Source organism: Capricornis sumatraensis, chromosome 2 (assembly GCF_032405125.1).
Source record: "Capricornis sumatraensis isolate serow.1 chromosome 2, serow.2, whole genome shotgun sequence".
Classification (NCBI taxonomy): domain Eukaryota; kingdom Metazoa; phylum Chordata; class Mammalia; order Artiodactyla; family Bovidae; genus Capricornis; species Capricornis sumatraensis.
The window spans coordinates 41121711-41141753 of NC_091070.1; the positions used below are offsets into that span (position 1 = coordinate 41121711).

The window sequence follows — 20043 nt, forward strand, 5'->3', positions numbered from 1 at the left end:
ACCTTTATCACTTGTCGAATTATTTTCACACATTGCTCGTTACATGTTATAAAGTTTTAATCTCAACAATTCAAATCCTATATCATTGTCACTGAGTAAAATAATAAGGCCACAGAATGATACTATCTAATCAAAACAGTTGTCTTTGTTACTCTTGAGACTATTAGCTATACATTAGCTCCAAGTCAATAAAAATACATCAAATTGTAAAAAAGAAGCAGTTTTAAAAAGGGACTCCAAAATGATGCCAAGTACAATGGAAAGGCCAAGAGTTCACAGTGCCTCACATATCTGTACCATGCGGTGGCCTTGTGAACAGAAATTCAATATAATTTATCCAGTAATAGTAGAGTTACTTGCTAAAACAGGAATTGCTACTTCATCAGCAAAGAACTGAATTTAGACAAACTCATAAAAATGGAAATAGAAAACAATTTCTCACATACCACCCTCTACTCTTTGTTTTTAAATAACATATAGTCAACATTTGCAACTGAATCTTCACTTTCCATCTTAGAATAAAATGATCTTTATACAACTTTGGAGAAAAGTGATGATTGTAGTTTAAAATGTTCATGAATATTTTTCATATGGTATTTTTCAAGAGTATTTTTGCCATTTGATATGAAATGAATCACCTCAACCTTCACTATAAAACTAGGAATGATGAGAACACGCCTATCAAGGTAGAGAAAGATGATCAACAAAGCCACCGTTAGGGGATTGCACATCTACATATATCTCAATGTCATGTTTGCATGGATAGGTAGGCAAAGCAGGTAGAAATCTTTTTCAATTAAGAGCAGCAGTATACTTGAAAACAGAAAAGCCACATTCAAATTAAAGCTGCCTATTATGTGTGTCTGTCCTTAGGCAGCTTCCTTGACCACCCAGAGCCTCAATCATCTCACATGGCAAAGCAGGGATGAATATACACGTCGATGAGCCACAATGAGTACTGAATAAATCACAGCTGTGAAAGCAGTTTCTTGGCAATTAATATTTCTAGTGAACTTTGAATGCTAAGCTTGTATGCCACTATAGCCAATAGGTCCTAAGAGATCTTTAGGTGTAATTTTTGTTTCATTCTGAATGTTTCCCATTTCCACACAGTTGTTTTGTTTGGAGCCACTTCCCTAACTTACTAGGATAATAATGAGCTCAATCCTTACTCTATGGAAAATTTTCTTCTTTTTATCTTGATGCCAACTGGTACTTATGCATAGGCTCACTATTGAGTCCTGCAGCCCACTGACAAGAATTACTGAATAACATGCAGAGGCTTGGGGCCACTGTCGTATCATCCTAGGAACCTTCCCAATGACAATTCAGAAACCTCATCAAAACTCAACAAAATTCACAGAGCAGCTGCAAGAAGCCAAATGCTTGTTGAAATCAATCATAGCTTTAGCCACCAGAACATCTTTACACCGATACATTTTTTAAAATTACCTCTTTCACACTGGGGTCCAGTAAAGCCATAAGTACATGCACATCGATTCGGGGCCACACACCTGCCTCCGTTAAGACAGCCACTTTCACAGACAGCTGTAAAATAAGGAGAGAGAAGCTGAGAAACTTCACTTGAGTAGATGCTAATAAAGGAACACTGACTGTTCCCTGAAAGGATGACAATAAAAAAAAAATCTAAATAGTCACTGTGGTATTTGTTTTAAACATTTATTGTACAGTTCCAGTTTCCTGGACATCCCTCAGACAACTCAGGTAAAACTACTTGGAATAGGTGAGGATATACCTGCCTTGGCAGTTTCATTCTGGAAAACATCTGAGCAATGCTTTTCAGTTCTGTATCTACAATGGTGGTTTAAAACAGACAACCCTGATGAGAACTGCATTTTACAAGCTGATTCTTTTGCTTATGATTTATGTTTCATTTCCAGACAGTTTTCATGAGGGAAAACACTGGCCTTCTTTACAAAAATGCAGCATGTTAAATCACACTATTAACTGCCAGAGACAAAACACAAATACTGACACTCAGTAATTTATGTACCATAATGAAGATCCAATTGAGTGTTACAAGAGAATCTCTGGAAAATACTGGTAAGATAAGTCCAGAGATCCTTGAGGGAGGGACATTTTACTTGTCAAGAAAGACATTAAAATAAGACTTGAAAGCTCATTCCCTGAATAACTCTTCTCTGTACAACTTCCTGCGACTCACTCAAGCATAGCCTCTTCCTAGGCATTTTTATCCACAGGTGGTAGGCTGTCCCTGCCAAATTTGCCAGTCCCACCCACCCTTCAAAGCCCAGCTCAAACCTCACTCCTCCAAGAGGCTTCCCTAACACCTCCATTTACATTAATTCCCCCTTCATATATCCCCCATACACTTTTCCTGTACCCTGTGGCAGTCATGCAGTTGAGCTACTCAGATCTCCTTCCAAGAAAACCTACTGTGAGGAGCTTAGCTGGCTGATCTGCTACTATGTTCATGCCAACAACCTGGTGGGGACCACTCAGCAACTAAGCATTGTGGAGACTGGACATTTCTGCCCATCATGAAGCTATTGTGATGGGCAGTCTTGAGTCTGGACTCCCTAACAGCCTGACCAAAGCTTTCTTGGAGGTTGCACTACAGTCTGAGGCTTCTTTCACACAACTGTCATAGTCTTTCCTTCCCTCTCTCCTCGCACAGGGGTGTGACATGCATCATAGTCTGAAGGTGAGGGTTTTCCCTAGTAAATCTCTCGTGCATCTAATTCTATCTTGACATCCATTGGGATCAGTGTACTTGGACCGAGACAACCCCTTATAGCCACAAGTCAGGGCAGTAGTCCATTTATCATCACAAAATTAGAGAGGTTTATGTATGTCCACTGTTCTAATTTGCTTCTTAATTTATAGTCAGGTAATAATTAAGAGATTTTAAGCAGAAAAGAAAGTTTGAGATTGCCTAAATTTGCAGATTAGGCTCCCAGTTTGAGATTGCCTCCTAGTTTACAGATTAGGAAACTTAAGTCTAGGAAAGATTTTCAAAATCTACAGGTTTAACCTGAGTGCCTGTTGTACACTGGGCTCTGCTCCCTCCAGGTGCATGAAAGGGAACAGGAGGATGACAGTGGCTCCTTCTGATCCGCTTTCTGAAAATGACTTTAAATCCACCCCATCCCACCATCTCTGGAGCCACAGCCTTAGTACTAGTCTTCCTGCTTCCTGTTCCTTCTCCCTCAAGTTCAACCCCTGCAGTGTGGCCACAGAGATCTTCCTCATTGTAAACTGTTGTGAGTGAAGTATATTAGGCCAGTATTTCACAGCATTAAAAGCCTGGGCTGTGAAGTTAGACTGCATGTGTTCAAATCCCAGCTCTGCTGATTACTCCCTGTATAGCTTTAGGCAAGTCACTGAAATGCCTGTACCCCAGGATCTTCATTTCATGTAGGTATTAATAATAAAGGCCTCTTTCTGTAAGTGCTGTTGCTATATCAAATGAGTCAATACATGTAAAGAGTCTGAATGTGTGCCGAGCACATGGTAAACAGAGTAAATAACTCAGTAGATGAATGTTGTTGGTTATTGTTTTCTCACTTCCCTCCCTTGCATGACTGCATGGTTCTATTTTGGATGAGAACATGTTTGGAGAAGCATAAAGGCTCTCCAAACCTGGCCCATGACTTCTATTCCAACCTTAGCTCCCTTCCCATCACTCCCCTCGGCACATAAGTCCTAGCAATACCAAAGCCTGGCATCACATGCTAGTCATGTTCTAGGCTTTGGCTTATGCTTAGCCAGCTGCCTAAAAGGCCCACCTCCCAAAATCTGACAAAAGAACTCCTACCCACCCCTTAACACTCAGCTAAAGGGTCTCCCAGGTAGGGAGGCTGTCCTACCTCCATACTATTGCTGGGGGCTGTCAAAGATTTAATCCCCATTCTTACTTATATCATAGTGTACAGTCAGGAGGGCATTAAATAAACTTTGGTTTACTTATCATAGCATTATTCATCATAGCAAATACATACACACGGGCAAAAGTTGGAAACAGCATGAATAAATGTTCATCATTAAGGATGCAATAAATAAACAGTAAGACCTCTATACAATGGACTAGTATGCAACCATTAAAATATATTTTTAAAACATTCAATAAATGGAATTAACTTCTAATAAAATATTAAGTAAAAAAGTTATATGAAAAATTATGCATTCAGTGAGAGCTCATGTACCAAATATGCATTAAAAGACTGGAAGATAACATCTGGAAAGGTGGGATTGTGGAAATTTTTACTTTTTATATATTTAAGCTTTTCAAATTTTCTTCAGGGTATTCTTGATATAGTAAAAAATAAGTTCTTTAGGGGAATTTTCATCTCTGCAAAGCAGTGGGACTGATACACAGTAGACACACAACAAACAGTGTTTACGTGTAAACCAATACACTGACCAGAAGTGTTATAACAGCAGAATCCAGACTAGGAAACTAGAGAGATGCAGACACCATTAATCAAGAAAAAGAACATGTCTGGGGAGAAAGACGAGGTTGAGTTTTGAAATACCTTATTGAGGATGCTTCTCGAAAATCCAGGGGGAGATGTTGGCAATCAAATGCAAGGCATACATGTGGAATGAACAACAATTCTGCACCTTGGGTGGTGACTGCAGATCAGAAATGAGGTTAGCAGGGTGATGAAGGTAAATGAAAGAAAAATGAATCAAATAACCCAGTTCTGAGGTTCTAATCAGAAATTTGATGTTCTGTGTGCCAGGGAAGTGATCTGTTCACCTGCAAGAGTTAGTGGGCACCTGTAAAAATGCCATATCCTAGGCAGTCAAAGAAAAGCCACCATCACTTATCTCTGTATTCTTTTTGTTAATGTAGGTTAACATCTACACAGTTTACTTACGTTGTCCACAGTGAGTCCCTACGTATCCTTTCTGGCACAGACAATGATCATCACTGCAGCTACCTCCATTCATACAGCGAATGTTACAGTGTTGGACTTGAAAAGAAAGAAAAAAAGGACTGATTTATTTCTGCAATTTAAGTACATAGATCTCAACAGTTCACAGAAGTTGATTTGTAGTGATCTGAAGAGAAAATAAAATGGTTTATCAATAATCATATATTTATGCAGAAATAACCTAATTGACAATGCTAAAATGTCATATTTTGTGTGCATAAAATCATTTACAGTTCAATGTAACTGTATCTTTCATACTGACTTTAAGTACTGCTCAATGACTTCCTTAATTTAGCAGACCTTGCCATTCAATGGTCATTTCTGTAATTTACACCAAGAAAATAGCGCCTTGAGGAACCAGACGAGGCAAGATTACAATAGCAATATTTTTCTTGTTAAAAGTTGCGGAGTCCCAGGTGGGTGGGCAGAAGACATTCAGAGTGACAAATTCCAAGAAATGGTGTTAAAAGAAATTTAGGAGGCAGCAGAAAGAAGGGAAAGAAGACCTACAAGGGCACTTAATAACAAGACTGCATGATAATGAAGACAGCTGGACTTGGCTCAGAAAGAGCACCTTGTTTAAACTGTCACCTTGAACCATCTAAGACCTGCAGTGTTGTAAATCTACTCTTCATCACATTGTCACTTATAGAAGTGTGAGAGCTTCAACACCCAAGGAAGGAAGACCCCAGGCAGCAGGCTGACTTAGACTGAGACGATGAGATGCTAGAGCTGGCCAGAGGGAAAGACACTCGGGAAAGACACTGATGACAGCACAGCACATGCCCCTGATTCCTCCAGTGCCGAGGCTGTCTCTATTTCAGTAATTCAGACACTTTCCAAATCCCAGGCTGTTCCTTAGTCCTCTAGAAACAATCAACCACCTTACTTGGAGAAGACTAAAGGCTTGATTGAATTAATCATTCATCATTGTTGACACATCCCTGTACAAGGAGGCCAGGCTTGGGCATGGAAATTTGGCTTACTCTGTCCTGTGGGAGTAAATTCCTAGAGAAAAAGCCTCAATAACGTCACATAAAGAGAAAAGAACCCCTTTTTCTGTGCAAGAGCAGAAATCAGCTGCTTAGGCTTGCTCGTATGCTTAGCCTTTATGGAGCACTGGGCCTCCATCTTCTGCCAGGAGCAGAGAGGAGGCTCCTCCCAGCAGCCTGCCTCTTCAGTACACTCTGCTAGGAGGCTCAGTTCAGTATCACAAAGAGGCTGCTGATTCCAGGAGAAAGGGCTGTTTTTATCAAGAGCTACACAGCTCTCAGCACCACAACAGGAAGAAGAAGGTGCCAGAACCCAATCCCTATGCCCTCACGGAGTACCAAAGAGGTAAGTTTAGAGTGATGCACCTTTTCAACAACATGTCATGTACATCCTAAAACACCATCAAAGGCGCCCATCTCTACTGTACCAAGAACCCCCTCCATCTCAGCATTTAAGGCCCTCTTCTGGATGGTCGTATGGGTCTTTCAGGGCTCCTTTGCCTACCCCTAATATGTTCCAGTTAAACACAGAGTTTAAAAAAAAAACAGCTAGAAGAGACAAGAAGGCCTTCTTCAATGAAAAATGCCTTAATAATAGAAGAAAACGGCTAAAAGGGAAAGACTAGAGATCTCGTCAGGAAAATTGGAAACATCAAGGGACCATCCCACCCAAAGATGGGCGTAATAAAGCATAAAAATGGTAGAGACCTAGAAGATGCTGAAGAGATCAAGAAGAGATGGAAACAATACAAGGAAGAACTATATTTAAAAAGATATTAATGAACCAGATTACTACGATGGTGAGGTTAGTCATCCAGAGTCAGATCCTCTGGAATGCAAAGTCAAGTGGACCTTAAGAAGCACTGCTGTTAATAAAGCTCATGGATGTGATGAAATTCCAGCAGAACTATTCAAATCTCTAAACGATGATGTCATCAAGATTTTGCATTTATTATGTCAGCAAATCTGGAAGACGCAGCAGTGGCCACAGGACTGGAAAAGGTCAACCCTCATCCCAATCCCCAAGTAGGGTACTACCAAAGAACGTGCTAACCACCAGACAGTTGTACTCATCTCCCATGCTAGAAAGGTCATGCTTAAAATCTTGCATGCTAGGCTTCAGCATGATGCAGACCAAGAACTTCCAAAAATCCAAGCTGGGTTTAGGAAAGGAAGAGGAACTAGAGATCAAATTGCCAACATTCACTGGATTATAGAGAAAGCAAGGGGATTTCAGAAAAACATCTATCTCTGTTTCATTGACTATGCTAAAGCCTTTGATTGTGTGGATCATGACAAACTGTGGAAAGCTCTTAGAGAGATGGGAATACCAGATCACCGACCTGTCTCCTATGAAACCTGTATGTGGGTCAAGAAGCAACAGTTAGAACCCTGTATAGAACAACTGACTGGTTCAAGATCAAGAAAGAAGTGTGACAGAGCTGTCTGTTGTCACCCTGTTTGTTTAACCTATATGCTGAGCACATCATAAGAAATGCAAGACCTGGATGAGTACAAGATGGAATCAAGATAGGCGGGAGAAATATCAATAACCTCAAATATGAGGATGATGCCACTCTAATGGCAGAAAGTGAATAGGAACTAAAGAGCCTCTTGATCAGGGTGAAGGAGGAGAGTGAAAGAGTCAGCTTAAGAGTAAATATTAAAAAAAACTAAGATCATGGCATCTGGTCCCCTTCAGTTCAGTTCAGTTAAGTCGCTCAGTCATGTCGGACTCTTTGCGACCCCATGAATTGCAGCATGCCAGGCCTCCCTGTCCATCACCAACTCCCAGAGTTCACTCAAACTCATGTCCATCAAGTCAGTGATGCCATCCAGCCATCTCATCTTCTGTCATCCCCTTCTCCTCCTGCCCCCAATCCCTCCCAGCATCAGAGTCTTTTCCAATGAGTCAATTCTTCACATGAGGTGGCCAAAGTACTGAAGTTTCAGCTTTAGCATCAAGTCCTTCCAAAGAACACCCAGGACTGATCTCCTTTAGAATGGACTGGTTGGATCTCCTTGCAGTCCAAGGGACTCTCACGAGTCTTCTCCAACACCACAGTTCAAAAGCATCAATTCTTCGGCCCCCTTACTGCATGACAAATAGAAGGGGAAAGGTGGAAGTAGTGACAGATTTCCTCTTCTTGGCCTCCAAAATCACTGCGGACGGTGACTGCAGCGGTGAAATCAGGATGATTGCTTTTTGGCAGGAAAACGATGACAAACCTAGACAGTGTGCTGAAAAGCAGAGACATTACTCTGCCAACAAAGGTCCGTATAGTCAAGGCTATGGTCTTCCCAGTGGTCATGTACTGTTATGAGAGCTGGACCATAAAGAAGGCAGAACACCGAAGAATTGATGCCTTCGAACTGCAATGCTGGAGAAGACTCCTGAAAAGTCCCATGGACAGCAAGGATATCAAACCAGTCAATCTTAATAGAGATCAACCCTGAATATTCACTGGAAGGACTAATGTTGAAGCTGAAGCTCCAGTATTTTGGTCATCTGATGTGAACAGATGACTCACTGGAAACATCCCTGATGCTGGGAATGATTGAGGAGAGAAAGAAAAGAGGGCATCAGATGATGAGATGGCTGAATGCAAAGAACATGAACTTGGGCAAACTCCAAGAAACGGTGAGGGACAGGGAGGCCTGGCAAGCTGCATTCCATGATGTTGCAAAGAGTCAGACATGATTGGGCAACCGAACAATAACAACAACAATTTGTTCCCAGGCTTCCTTATCAGTCATTCATTCACTCAACAAATATTTCTGAGTACCTACAAAGTGCTGTACCCAATACCTGGTACTATGTGCTAGTGTCTTCATGGAATCTCCTCTTTCACCCGTCTCTTTGTCTTTGCCCTGAACTCTCAACCTCCAACATACAACTTACACAATGTTCTTACCAAATCCTGAAATCCTGTCTCCAAGATCCACGGCAAATGTCTCTTCTTTCCTTTGATCTTTTCTGACTTCTATTCTCTCTTCCCTTCCCCACTAAATATGAACTCTCTTTCTTCTGACTCCAGAGTACTTTATACTTCTCTTCAGAAAAGTATGTTCTATAACCAAAACTATTTTTAAGATATTTCTCCTATCTGTAGCCCATTTGTTTAAAAACATCAAGCATCACAGGGTGGGGAGTGGGAAGCATCATGATTATTAATTATATCTCCATAAGTGCTCAGAGCATTCCCTGCCTGCTTGTAGGTGCTGTATAAAACTCTGCCAAATTAATTTCTGTTTATTTAACTTGTGCTCCATGATAACGACACCACAAGCTATACTCAAACACAGAGACTGTGAAGTTGCCCATCGTGTCCTAAGCACTTACATAGCTCTGAGTGGGTTGCTATTAAAAATATTTTTATCTTTGTTTCCCCATATATAAAAGCAGAAATAACTTCTCTGTCAGAACATTGTTATAGAAATCAATCAACCCAGGAAACTGATTAAAACAGTTATTTTAAGCTCCTACAGTTCTATTAAAATGTCTTGGCCAAAATGTGTTTTCAAACTAAAAAACTATTTACAAGTATACAAAAGAAATGATTTGGTGAAAAACTTGGATAATATTCTAAGTAGGTCAGGAAAAGGTGTAAGTTGCTTTAAAATCTGAAGTTAAACTTAGCTTCATCCTATCTTAGCAAAACAGTGAGGGCTGGGAAAAGCACAGGAAATGATGTCATCTGTCAAGCAGCAAAGGAACTCAACCCACAAACTGATTTCAATTAAAGTGGTTCATGCCAAGAGCTAATTTCCATTCCCACATGAGCAACAAAGCCATTTAGCTACTTTGAGATAAAAAAGCGAACAGTAGTTTAAACAGTGACTTTACATGACTTGTTTAAATTAAAAAACAGAATGAGTTCTTCTTTCTGAAAAGAATGATAAGTTTATATTTAAATGGAATATAATAAAAACCTCCCTGATACGTTCTTATACTTTTTTTCTACCCCATCTTTCAGGTAAACTTTTTCCAGCATAAAATATTCTTTCTCCTTTAAAAAATAAAAGCCCTTGATCAGACTTGTGAAACAATAAGGCACGGTTAGTCCAACGGTCCAAATAAATCGGTGAACCATGTATCCTTAGGCCAGAGGAGCAAGCTCATCAACAGATTGCTGTTGTTGCTCAGTTGCATCGTATTCTTGGCGACCCCCTGGTCTGTAGTAAGCACATCAGGCTCCCCTGCCCTCCCCTATCTCTTGGAGTTTGCTCAAATTCATGTCCATTGATAATAGGATTTTAATCACCTGCTTTGCCACAAACATGTTTACCAAATTTGCATTCTTTGTGAGTCTTAGACCTTTAAGAGAAAAAGTATTTCCTTAATGGCAGGAGCACTCATTCAGGATTTCTGTGGGAAATAAAGGAACTGGATACGAAGTTTCACTATAGTTTAGAGAGTGTACAAACTGGTTTTATTTGTGTTTGAGTCCTGCCATTGATGCAAATTCTAAATTTACTCTAATGCGACAAAAAATTCCAGATATGTGGCAAATTAGGAGACCAACTTCTATTTCTCTAGAAAAAGCCAAATGAAAAATAAGGGCTCCAATTGAACTCATAGGATGCTCTAAACACCTCAAGTTAGAATATATTCCTAAACTCAATCAGCGTTAAGACTTTACCAGAAACTGAAAATACTAGGGGAGTTCCAATGCCTGCACACAGGTCTGTGGCTGCCACATGCATTTAGCTCCAAGGACAACTTCCCCTCCAAGATGGGTGGAAAGCCTCAAAGGGTTTCAAGTAAGGTTCAACATCCTAGAACTAACGAAAATGTTGCCATTAACCCTTATCCATATGGAGTCCCAAACAAATTTTATGTATGTTCCAGTAGAGGTCAGTCATCTCAGTCATTCAACAAATATTTACGGAATGCTCTCCATTTGCCAGGCATCAGAAAGAGCAGAAGAAACTTTCTTTCGATTATAGCCCAGCACAAGTTAATTCTTAAGAACAATCAGCCCAAAGAGAGCAAAGTGAACACACTACTGGAACAGCAGAGACGCAGGGCTGGTGCTTAGGTCTACATACCTCAGGTAATGATTTTCTTTGGGATGCATTAGGTTGGGAATGATCCTAAAATTCTTCCATTATCTTGGCAGGCACAAGGGGCAGAAAGAACACTGGGAGCCATTTGCAAATAAGCATCTGTATGGTAACATATGATTTTAATTTAAGCCCTTGGAAAAGGACAAGACAAACAGCTAGACTAACTTCTGGACTCGAAACCTGAGAAAACAGTCCATAGGGGCAGCCAGGACCACTGCAGGACAAAAATGATTTTCACTGGGAGAGGCAATGACATTCTAAGTGCATAGTCTGTGGTGCCTAAAGACACACCAACTAGTAGAGCAACTTCACTAAGGTATCTCAGAACAAAACAAAAAACCTAGCGGAGCTGAAAAAGATACAAAGAAAGACAAGTTATATGATAGCAGTGATAAAGGCACTTCCATAGCGGGTTAACTAGAAAGCAAAGAGTTCAATTGTTTCTATGGACAAATCTGAGCAGATTCCACCCAAGCCTCTTCTCTCTGTTCATATAAAACCCATACTTTCCTGAAAAACCTTTCCAAGGTCACTTCTTCCAGACCAGCTACAGTGCTACCTTCCCATCCTCTGAGTAGTCTCATACTTAACACTTACAGCAATGGTTGCACCATACTTGCTCAAACTTGCTAGCTCACTGCTCTACAATTGTTCCCCTGGGCTTCTTACATCCTTAAAGCTTGGATTTGGGTTGGGGGTACAAGTACCCCAAATTCTAACTAAACTGAAATGAATTAAAAATGATAAAAATCTTATCCAAACTAAAAGTGGTTCCAAACAGTAAAGATGTCAATACTCTCCAAACTGACATACAGATTTAAAGCAGTTTTATCAAAATCCTAGAGAATAATTTTCTGTATATACAGACAAGATGAATCTAAAATTCATATGGAAAAGCAAAGGAACTATTTTTGAAAGAGAATAATTAAGTAGGAGGAATTAGTCTACTCAATTTTGAAAACTTACCATAAGCTGCAGTAATCAAGACTGTACAATACTCGAGAAAGGACAGACAAATAAATCAATCGAATAAAATAGAGAAACAGAAGTATATGTATACAAATATGCCCAACTGATTTTTTGACAAAACTTTAAAAGTAATTCTACTGATGAAGGACAGCCTTTCTGGAAATATTAGGTTGGCTGAAAACATCCTATGGAAAAACCCAAATGAACTTTTTGGCCAAACCAATAAGTGGGTTGGAGGAATCAGACATCCACAGGTATCAACACCACCTAGACCTCAATGTAAATGTAACATTTAGGAAAAAAAAAAAAAAACTGGAGAAAATCTTCAGGATCTATGGCTCAACAAAGAGTTCCTAGACTTGAGATCAAAAGCACAATTATTTTCCATTAAAGAAAAAATTGATAAATTGGACTCAAACATATTTTAAAACTTTTGCTCTATTAGAAGAGGAAAAGGCAAGCTATAGAGTGAGAGAAAACGTATGCAAATTACATAGCTGACGAAGAGCTAGGATTTAAAGTACACAAAGAACTCTCAAAACACTAAATTAGTAAAGAATCCAATTAGAATCTAGGCAAAAGATGTGAAGAGACAACAGTCCACTCAAGAAGATATATGCAGGTGACAAATAAGCACAGGAAAAAAATGGTAAATATTATAAGCCAGTAGAAAAAAACACAAATTAAAATTACAGTGACGTAATTACCATATACCCATTAGAACAGCTAGAATTGAAAACAGCAGCAACCCTGATAGCTGGTGATAATGCAAAGAAACTGGGTCATTCATACATTGCTGGTGAGAATGTAAAATGGTACAGCCACTCCAAAAACAGCTGGCTGTTTCTAGAAAAGCTAAATATGTAACTACTATACAACCCAGCAATTGCATTTCTGGGCATTTATCCCAAAGAAATAGACTTACGTTCACACAAAAACCTGTACATAAATGTTCATAGCAGCTTTGTTTGAATAACCAAAAACTAGAAGTAACCCAGATATCTTTCGATGGGTGAATGGCTAAACAAACCTGACATTCATAGCATGTAAATTCAGCAATAAAAGGGAACAAAGTACTGATACAGAGAATAACCACAAAAGGATGAATTCCCAGAGAATTAAGACAATTCCCAAAGGTTATATACTATGTGATTCCATCTATATAACATTCTTGAAATGACAAAATTATAGCAATGGAGAATAGATTAGTGGTTGCCAGGGTTAAGGAGGATGTAGCAGGAAGCGGACATGAGAGAAACATGAAGAATCCTGGTGGTGATGGCAACATTCTGTAGCTTGACTGTATCTATGTCAATAGCCTGGTTGTGAGATTGTATTATAGTATCACAAGCCATTAACATGAGGAAAACTGGGTAAATGACACCCAGGATCGCTACGAAGTATGTTTTACAATTGGATGTAAATCTACCATTAACTCAAACTAGTAAGTTTAATTTTTTTTAATCCTTTTAAGAAGCATGAAGAATAAAATAGAATGAGCCTAAATTCAACTCAAAATTCTAAAATATGAAATTTAGGGAACACCTTTTATAATAATATACTGTATACTATTTAAAAAGACAATCTATTTTATTTATATTATTTATTTTATATACTTTATCTATTTTACTTATCTATTGTACTTATATATATTTAAGGAGAGTGTGAGAAAATTCATGGATCGCGCATGACAGGTCTTTATGAGAATTAGAATTGCTCAGGATCCATCTCTGGCCTCAGAGACTGAGAGAGTAGAGAGCAGTCCTAATATACCTAGAATTAAAGTCCAGAAAACCCACTGTTCTGAGCCTGTCTAGCCAATCCTCTTTTTGCCCTGGTGCCTCAACAACTGATGGCAAGACTCCCAATAGGTTAACGGAAGCCACGACTTCCTGGTGTCCAAAGGAATTGCTGGCTGGCAGTTTGGACTTTCTGGAAATGCAATCTCTTATTCAGGTCACTAAGAGATCATTTCCTATTTTAAAAGTCACAGGACACAAGTTGGAAACAACCTGAAAGAAAAACCTTCCTTTCATTCTTTATATTTTCAAATAAGAAGGCTAAAGCCTCCCAGGTCCTACAACTCACTTGGACCTCCTTGACTCCATCAAATAATAAGCATACAGTTTCTCACAGGAAATATTGGTAAAATGACCTAAATTTACTCCTTCTTACCAGAACCACAAGTTGTGAATGCAAACATTTCACTGAGTTAGATTAGCCTTCTATTACCAGGGGCATTAGCAAAGTGACCTACCCACATGTGTTTACCACACCATGGGCAAGAAGTTTTTCTATAGGATGGCAGAGCTGTTTCCTAGAACATCATTTAAAAAGAACAGAAATGAATTCTGATCATTCCTCAGCTACCCTTAACTTATTAATAAAACATTCTGCCAGCTTTAGTTGTGTAAGCTGTCTGGACGTTATTAGTTCAGGTAGAGTCCAAGCCAATGATTTTAAAGGCTCCAAATGCCTCAAAAACCCTCATGAATCCGTGTCCTCCCCCTCACTTCACTCTCATCCACAAAGTACTTGGGGATTTTGTCCAGTGAACAAGCACCACAAACAGACCCAAGCCTCCTCAAAGATTACCACGCACAAGTCTTGGACTTCAGCCTCTACCCTAATCTGGCCCACAGGACCTTACCACTGCACTCCTCACACCTCGCTACTAGCTTGAAAGCTATTAGAACCACGGCTTTTCCCTCTGATCTTATTAACCTCGTTTCTCCACATCTCGTGATTTCTACTTGACTAAATCATTAGCAGCTCACACTATCATTGAAGACCTTTCCAGCTGGATATCCAGTTTGCCACCTGACTGTACTTTCTCCCCCTTATGGAGTGGTGTGTTAGTGGCTGGTCAAAGGACCAATCTGAGGGATGGTTCTACTCCCAACTTGCTATGTAGTCTCCTTTCCCACCCGAGGCTCTCACTCCTCAGAGGCAGCCTGGAGATTGTTCCCCAAAGTGCTGCCAACTGAGCACTCTGCCTCCTCCTACTCCTCCAGCTCAAGAGCTCCTGATACATGGAATTAACCTCTTGTTGCTTGGAGAACACGCATTCAAAACCAAGCTGAGATCAAGAAAGAACATTCTACCCTTTGTTGTTCAACTGAAACTCTCACAACACTGTTAATCAGCTATACCTCAATACAAAATAAAAAGTTAAAAAAACAGCAAAAAACAAACAAACAAAAAAAAGAACATGCTATACTCATTGCAATAAGCAAATGAGCCCCAGCCCACAGGAGAATTTCTATCCCAACCTACAACTGTCTGTATTTACTCCTGGGTTGGGAAGATCTCCTGGAGAAGGAAACGGCAACCCACTCCAGTACTCTTGCCTGGAGAATACCATGGACAGAGGAGCCTGGTAGGCTACAGTGCATGGGGATGCAAAGAGTCGGACACGACTGAGCGACTTCACTTTCACTTTGTCTCCAGTTGGTTTCCACCAGAAGCAAATTCTGAGACAATAGCTCAAATGTCAGTGGCTTCTTTTAGAAGTAATTTCAGGAAACACTGGGAAAGTGAGACAGGTAATGGAAGGAAACTAATGAAGTACATTCTCAAGCCTGTTCCTACATGGGCAGCTTGGGCTCCATCCCACTAGGGAACTTTAGAAGACAGTGCATAACACACCTCACAGTTAACCAAAATGAGAGGCAAGGAAGTATGGGCATTAATCCCACACTTTCCATCTGTCACTGGTTAAAAGGTGCTTCTAATTAATCCCCTCAGCCTTTCCAGCTTGCCATTCATGCTCCCTGGCCAGAAAAATGTTACAGAGCTCTAAAGGCAGAGTTGTTTGTGTAACCCATGAATGCCAAGGTATGCAAGTGGGCACCAAGAAGGTCTGCTGCCCTGCACTGTTGGCCCCATTCTGTTAGTTGGTTCATGAGAACCACAGTTAAATGTTAGGACCCTTAATAGGTAACAGGATCTTGATCATGCTCAAGTCTCTACTTGCAATCGACAAAAGAGAATGCACTTATTCCACAATGCATGCATGCATGCTACATTGCTTCAGTTGTGTCTGACTCTGCGACCCTATGGACTATAGCCCATCAAGCTCCTCTGTCCATGAGATTCTCCAGGCAAGAATACTGGAGTGGGTTGCCATGCCCTTCTCCAGGGGATCTTCCCGACCCAAGGATCGAACCTGTGTCTCTTACATCTCCTGCATTGGCAGGTGGGTTCTTTATCACTAGCACCACCTGGGAAGCTCACAATATTCCATAATACTCTCAAAACCATGCCAAAACCAGAACATACTGTAAGGGAAGTATATTTTCTCACCAGAAACTGGAAGTGGAAAAGGAACCTAAGATTTTTGCCTTGGTAATGGTCAAGATGTTGAGGGGCTGTTTATATAGATATGAACTTTATTTTTTAACAACTAATGACTCACCTCCTTCCCAACCCCCACATTTCCCCTAATTCACTGCTGAGCACCCACATTTAAAAACAAAAACAACAGAATATGCCAGCAAAGTCTCTGAATAATGAACTGTGGATATTTCCTTGGCATCATGGAATGAACAAAGTGGTAAAATTCTAAAAGGCAAAATATGTTTGTGCTTCATGATAAATCATCCCCAATAAACTGCCATGATGACTCCTAACACTGTCCTCTTGCAAAAGGCAGGGGTCTCAAGTTGTCAAAAGTGTTTAATCAGATTCCTACTTCAGTGCCACAAGGAAGAATGCCTAGTTTCCTTGAGTCAAAAATGTTCATTAAACGATCATGTCATTGAGTATCTCTTATGGTATTTACATTGGAGAGACAAAGATAAATAAGATGACACCTACACAGAAGGAGGCCACAATCTTTATATTATTCATAGTAACTATGTCCCACAGGTAATTTCCCTATAAAGAGTGAAGAAGGGAAATGGGAGGCCAGACTGAGGAGAGCCATTCCAAGTATTTTGGGCAGAGCAGAGAAGGCAGATGTTCTAGTGAAAAAAAAAAAAAATGTATTGCAGGCAAGAGAAAAGCCAAAAGCAAATTTAGGAGAAAATAGGGCATAACCACATAAAATAATATTATATATAATGACATGTTATACTCACTGGATCTGGAGCCACAGGAAGGAGCTATCTGACCAGATGGGCAAGTGCACATATTTGGCCTCGAACAAAATCCATCCCCACAGGAATGCCGGCAAATGGCTATGAATAAAACCAGAGGTCTGTTAGCACATGGCTTCAGAGCACGGTGATTCACAGGGCCCCAGTCCTCAGGTGAGGAAACTTGGACTATCAAGTTCCTTGATAACTTTGCTATCATGACCTGTGTGACCTTAGGCTTCAGGTCTATTCATTTATAAAACAAACCTGTTGGACTAAATAGAATCTAAGACTGGGAAGCTCTCTTATCCGTACCAGCAGTTCTCTAGCCTCTCTTTACTTACTCCACAGCTCACGACCTGTCAATAAGCCCAGGACAGTCTATAAAAGGAAAACAAAACAAGGAAAAAAATCCTGCATTGTTGTTGTTTAGTTGCTCAGTCGTGGTCCAACTTTTTGTGACCCCATGGACTGTAGTCCGCCAGGTTCCTCAGCCCATGCGATTTCCCAGGCAAGAATACTGGAGTGCGTTGCCATTTCCTCCTCTCTCTCTCTCTCTCTCTCTCTCTCTCTCTCATATATGTAATGTATATACACACACACAAAAACACATATATATTTGTGTGTTTGTGTATATATTCCTGCATATACATACACACACATATATATGTTGTTCAATAGCTAAGTAGTGTCCAACTCTTTGTGAACCCATGAACTGTAGCCTGCCAGCCTTCTCTGTCCATGGGATTTCCCAAACAAGAATACTGGAGTGGGTTCGTTTCCTCCTCCAGGGGATCTTCCCAACCCAGGGATCAAACCTGCTTCTCCTGTGTCTCTTGCGTTGGCAGGAGGATTATTTGCCACTGAGCCACCAGAGAAGCCCATATAGGTACGTATGTATGTATGTATATATGTGTGCATGTATATATATGTGCACGTATATATGTGTGTATGTATGGGGCTTTCTGTAGCTCAGTGGGTAAAGAATCTGCCTGCCATGCAGGAATCCGCCCATGATGCAGGAGACCTGGGTTCGATTCCTGGGTCCGGAAGATTTCCCTGGAGAAGGAAATGGCAACCTACTACAGTACTCTTGCCTGGAAAATCCCATGGACAGAGGAGCCTGGTGGGCTACAGTCCATGGGGTCGCAAGAGTCAAACATGACTTAGTGACTAAGACACATACACATTGTTTTTACACTAACTTAGAGTTAGTGATATAAAACTTGTAGCAGTATTCTTGGTAGCCTATTTTATTGTAAATGCTTAAAATTTCATAATCTTTATAAAAAATGTCATGCCTGGCTCAGACTCCTTCCTGGTTCAGATCCTGCCAGCTGAGAACATCTGATCTACAGAGCAACTTGTATCCTACACATTTAGTCCTGTTGTGAACCACATCAACAGTCTGAGAAGAGAAGTGCGAATCCACTTAATAGTACTGATTCTACACTCAGGAAGCCATTAACATCTTCAAGCCACCCAGAGACTAATACCATCCTGGTACCAAATGCTCTGCTAACTGGACTGAAGAGTAAGTTCAAACGGCAAATGGTTTACGCTTATCAAAAGACCAAGATTTGGTCACTACTCTTTTATACTCGTAGACTTGATTCTTCCCATCAAACTCCTGCACAAACTTGCAAGAAGTAAATGAAATATGCAAGGCCAAAAATAATGCCCTTGATAGAAAGTGCATCAAAACGTCAGAAGAGCCCTAGGATGGAGATCGAAAACTATTGAGAAATAAGCTTTCAAAAGGCTCTACACACATTTGTTTAAATACCTGAAGGTGGCATTTCTCAGGGATTCCACAAAACACTAGTGAAAGGGTGTTGTTGTCAAGTTCATTTAGAAAACTCCAAAACCCATTACATCCCTCTCTCAGTCAGTTTTGGTTTTGACATAAACCACAAGGTGCCAAAGGAATAAGTTTCTTTAGTCAAAATCAAGAACTGGGAAGGAAATTAAGTTTTTCAGGTCACCAAGAGAATGCAGATTGTAATAATCTCTTCTTCTCCATGGACCATTTTTGGCCAAATGAGAAGGGGAATGACATGATTCCTTAATGGCTTCTCAGCTCTAAATTTCCCTATTATACTAATGGATTTTTCCAAAAACTGAAAATTATTTCACAGGTGTGATGACTGTAGAAGTTCATGGAGGACCAATGCCATAACTAATCTGACTTAGTATCTCCATTAAACATCACCTTGTCTGGCATGAGGCTTGTCACACAATATTTGTGGGATATGAGAATCTGAGCTTTGCCACAGAAGCAGAATCAATACAGGCATCTCTGGTACCATCAGAGTTCCTCCTCCAGTCTTTTCACTCATTTTCATATGATGCTCTATCTGCTTCCTCTCCTCTTTGTCTAACAGTTAGGTTTCCTTTTAGCCTCCATCACCCAAATTCAACATGCAAGGTTTGATAGGCTTGTAGGTGGCCAACACAGAAATTACAATAAGGAAGGCAGCAATGATAAACTTAAAAAAAAGAAAAACCATCAAAGTGATGACATAATCTACGCAGCCAGGAATAATGGATGCAATGACCTGAAACCTTAATCAAAGAATCCCTGTGGCTCTATTCCCTCTATCTCAGAAACATTCTAAAGGAAGTCACTGAATTAAAGTATTAACAGTGGCTTGCCTGAGTTAATATATTCCCAAGCTGGATTCAGAGGAAGTAGGAAAATCTTAGAGCTGGAAGGCTCTGCTATAAACATATTAATGGTATGTAGTTACATAGGACAGAATACTAAGAATCACCATGCAACCAAAACAAAAGAAAATGATGAAAAATAATAGATTGCCTATTACTTACGGACAATACACTGATTTCCCCCAGGTAAAGTCTTCCATCCAGGGCAGCAGTAAGCATTATAACGTGATCCACAGACATTGGGTCTGAAATCAAAACAAACAAAAAAATTCAATCATGACAACTCCATTTTTTTTTTTTCAAAAAAAAATATGTGACTAAATTAAAGGAAAAAATTCCCGAGTT

At 40.1% G+C, this 20043-nt stretch overlaps 1 protein-coding gene across 1 annotated transcript in view; it reads right to left on the reverse strand.

Moving 5' to 3' along the window:
• The window catches only part of FBN1 (fibrillin 1), a 273921-nt gene that overhangs the window by 219694 nt on the left and 34184 nt on the right, over nt 1-20043 (reverse strand). The window contains exons 2-5 of the mRNA XM_068963729.1: nt 19861-19943; nt 17035-17133; nt 4866-4961; nt 1453-1548 (exon numbers count right to left, since the gene is read on the reverse strand). Of these exons, the coding sequence (XP_068819830.1) occupies nt 1453-1548; nt 4866-4961; nt 17035-17133; nt 19861-19943 (374 nt within the window). The remainder of the gene's footprint in view (nt 1-1452; nt 1549-4865; nt 4962-17034; nt 17134-19860; nt 19944-20043) is intronic.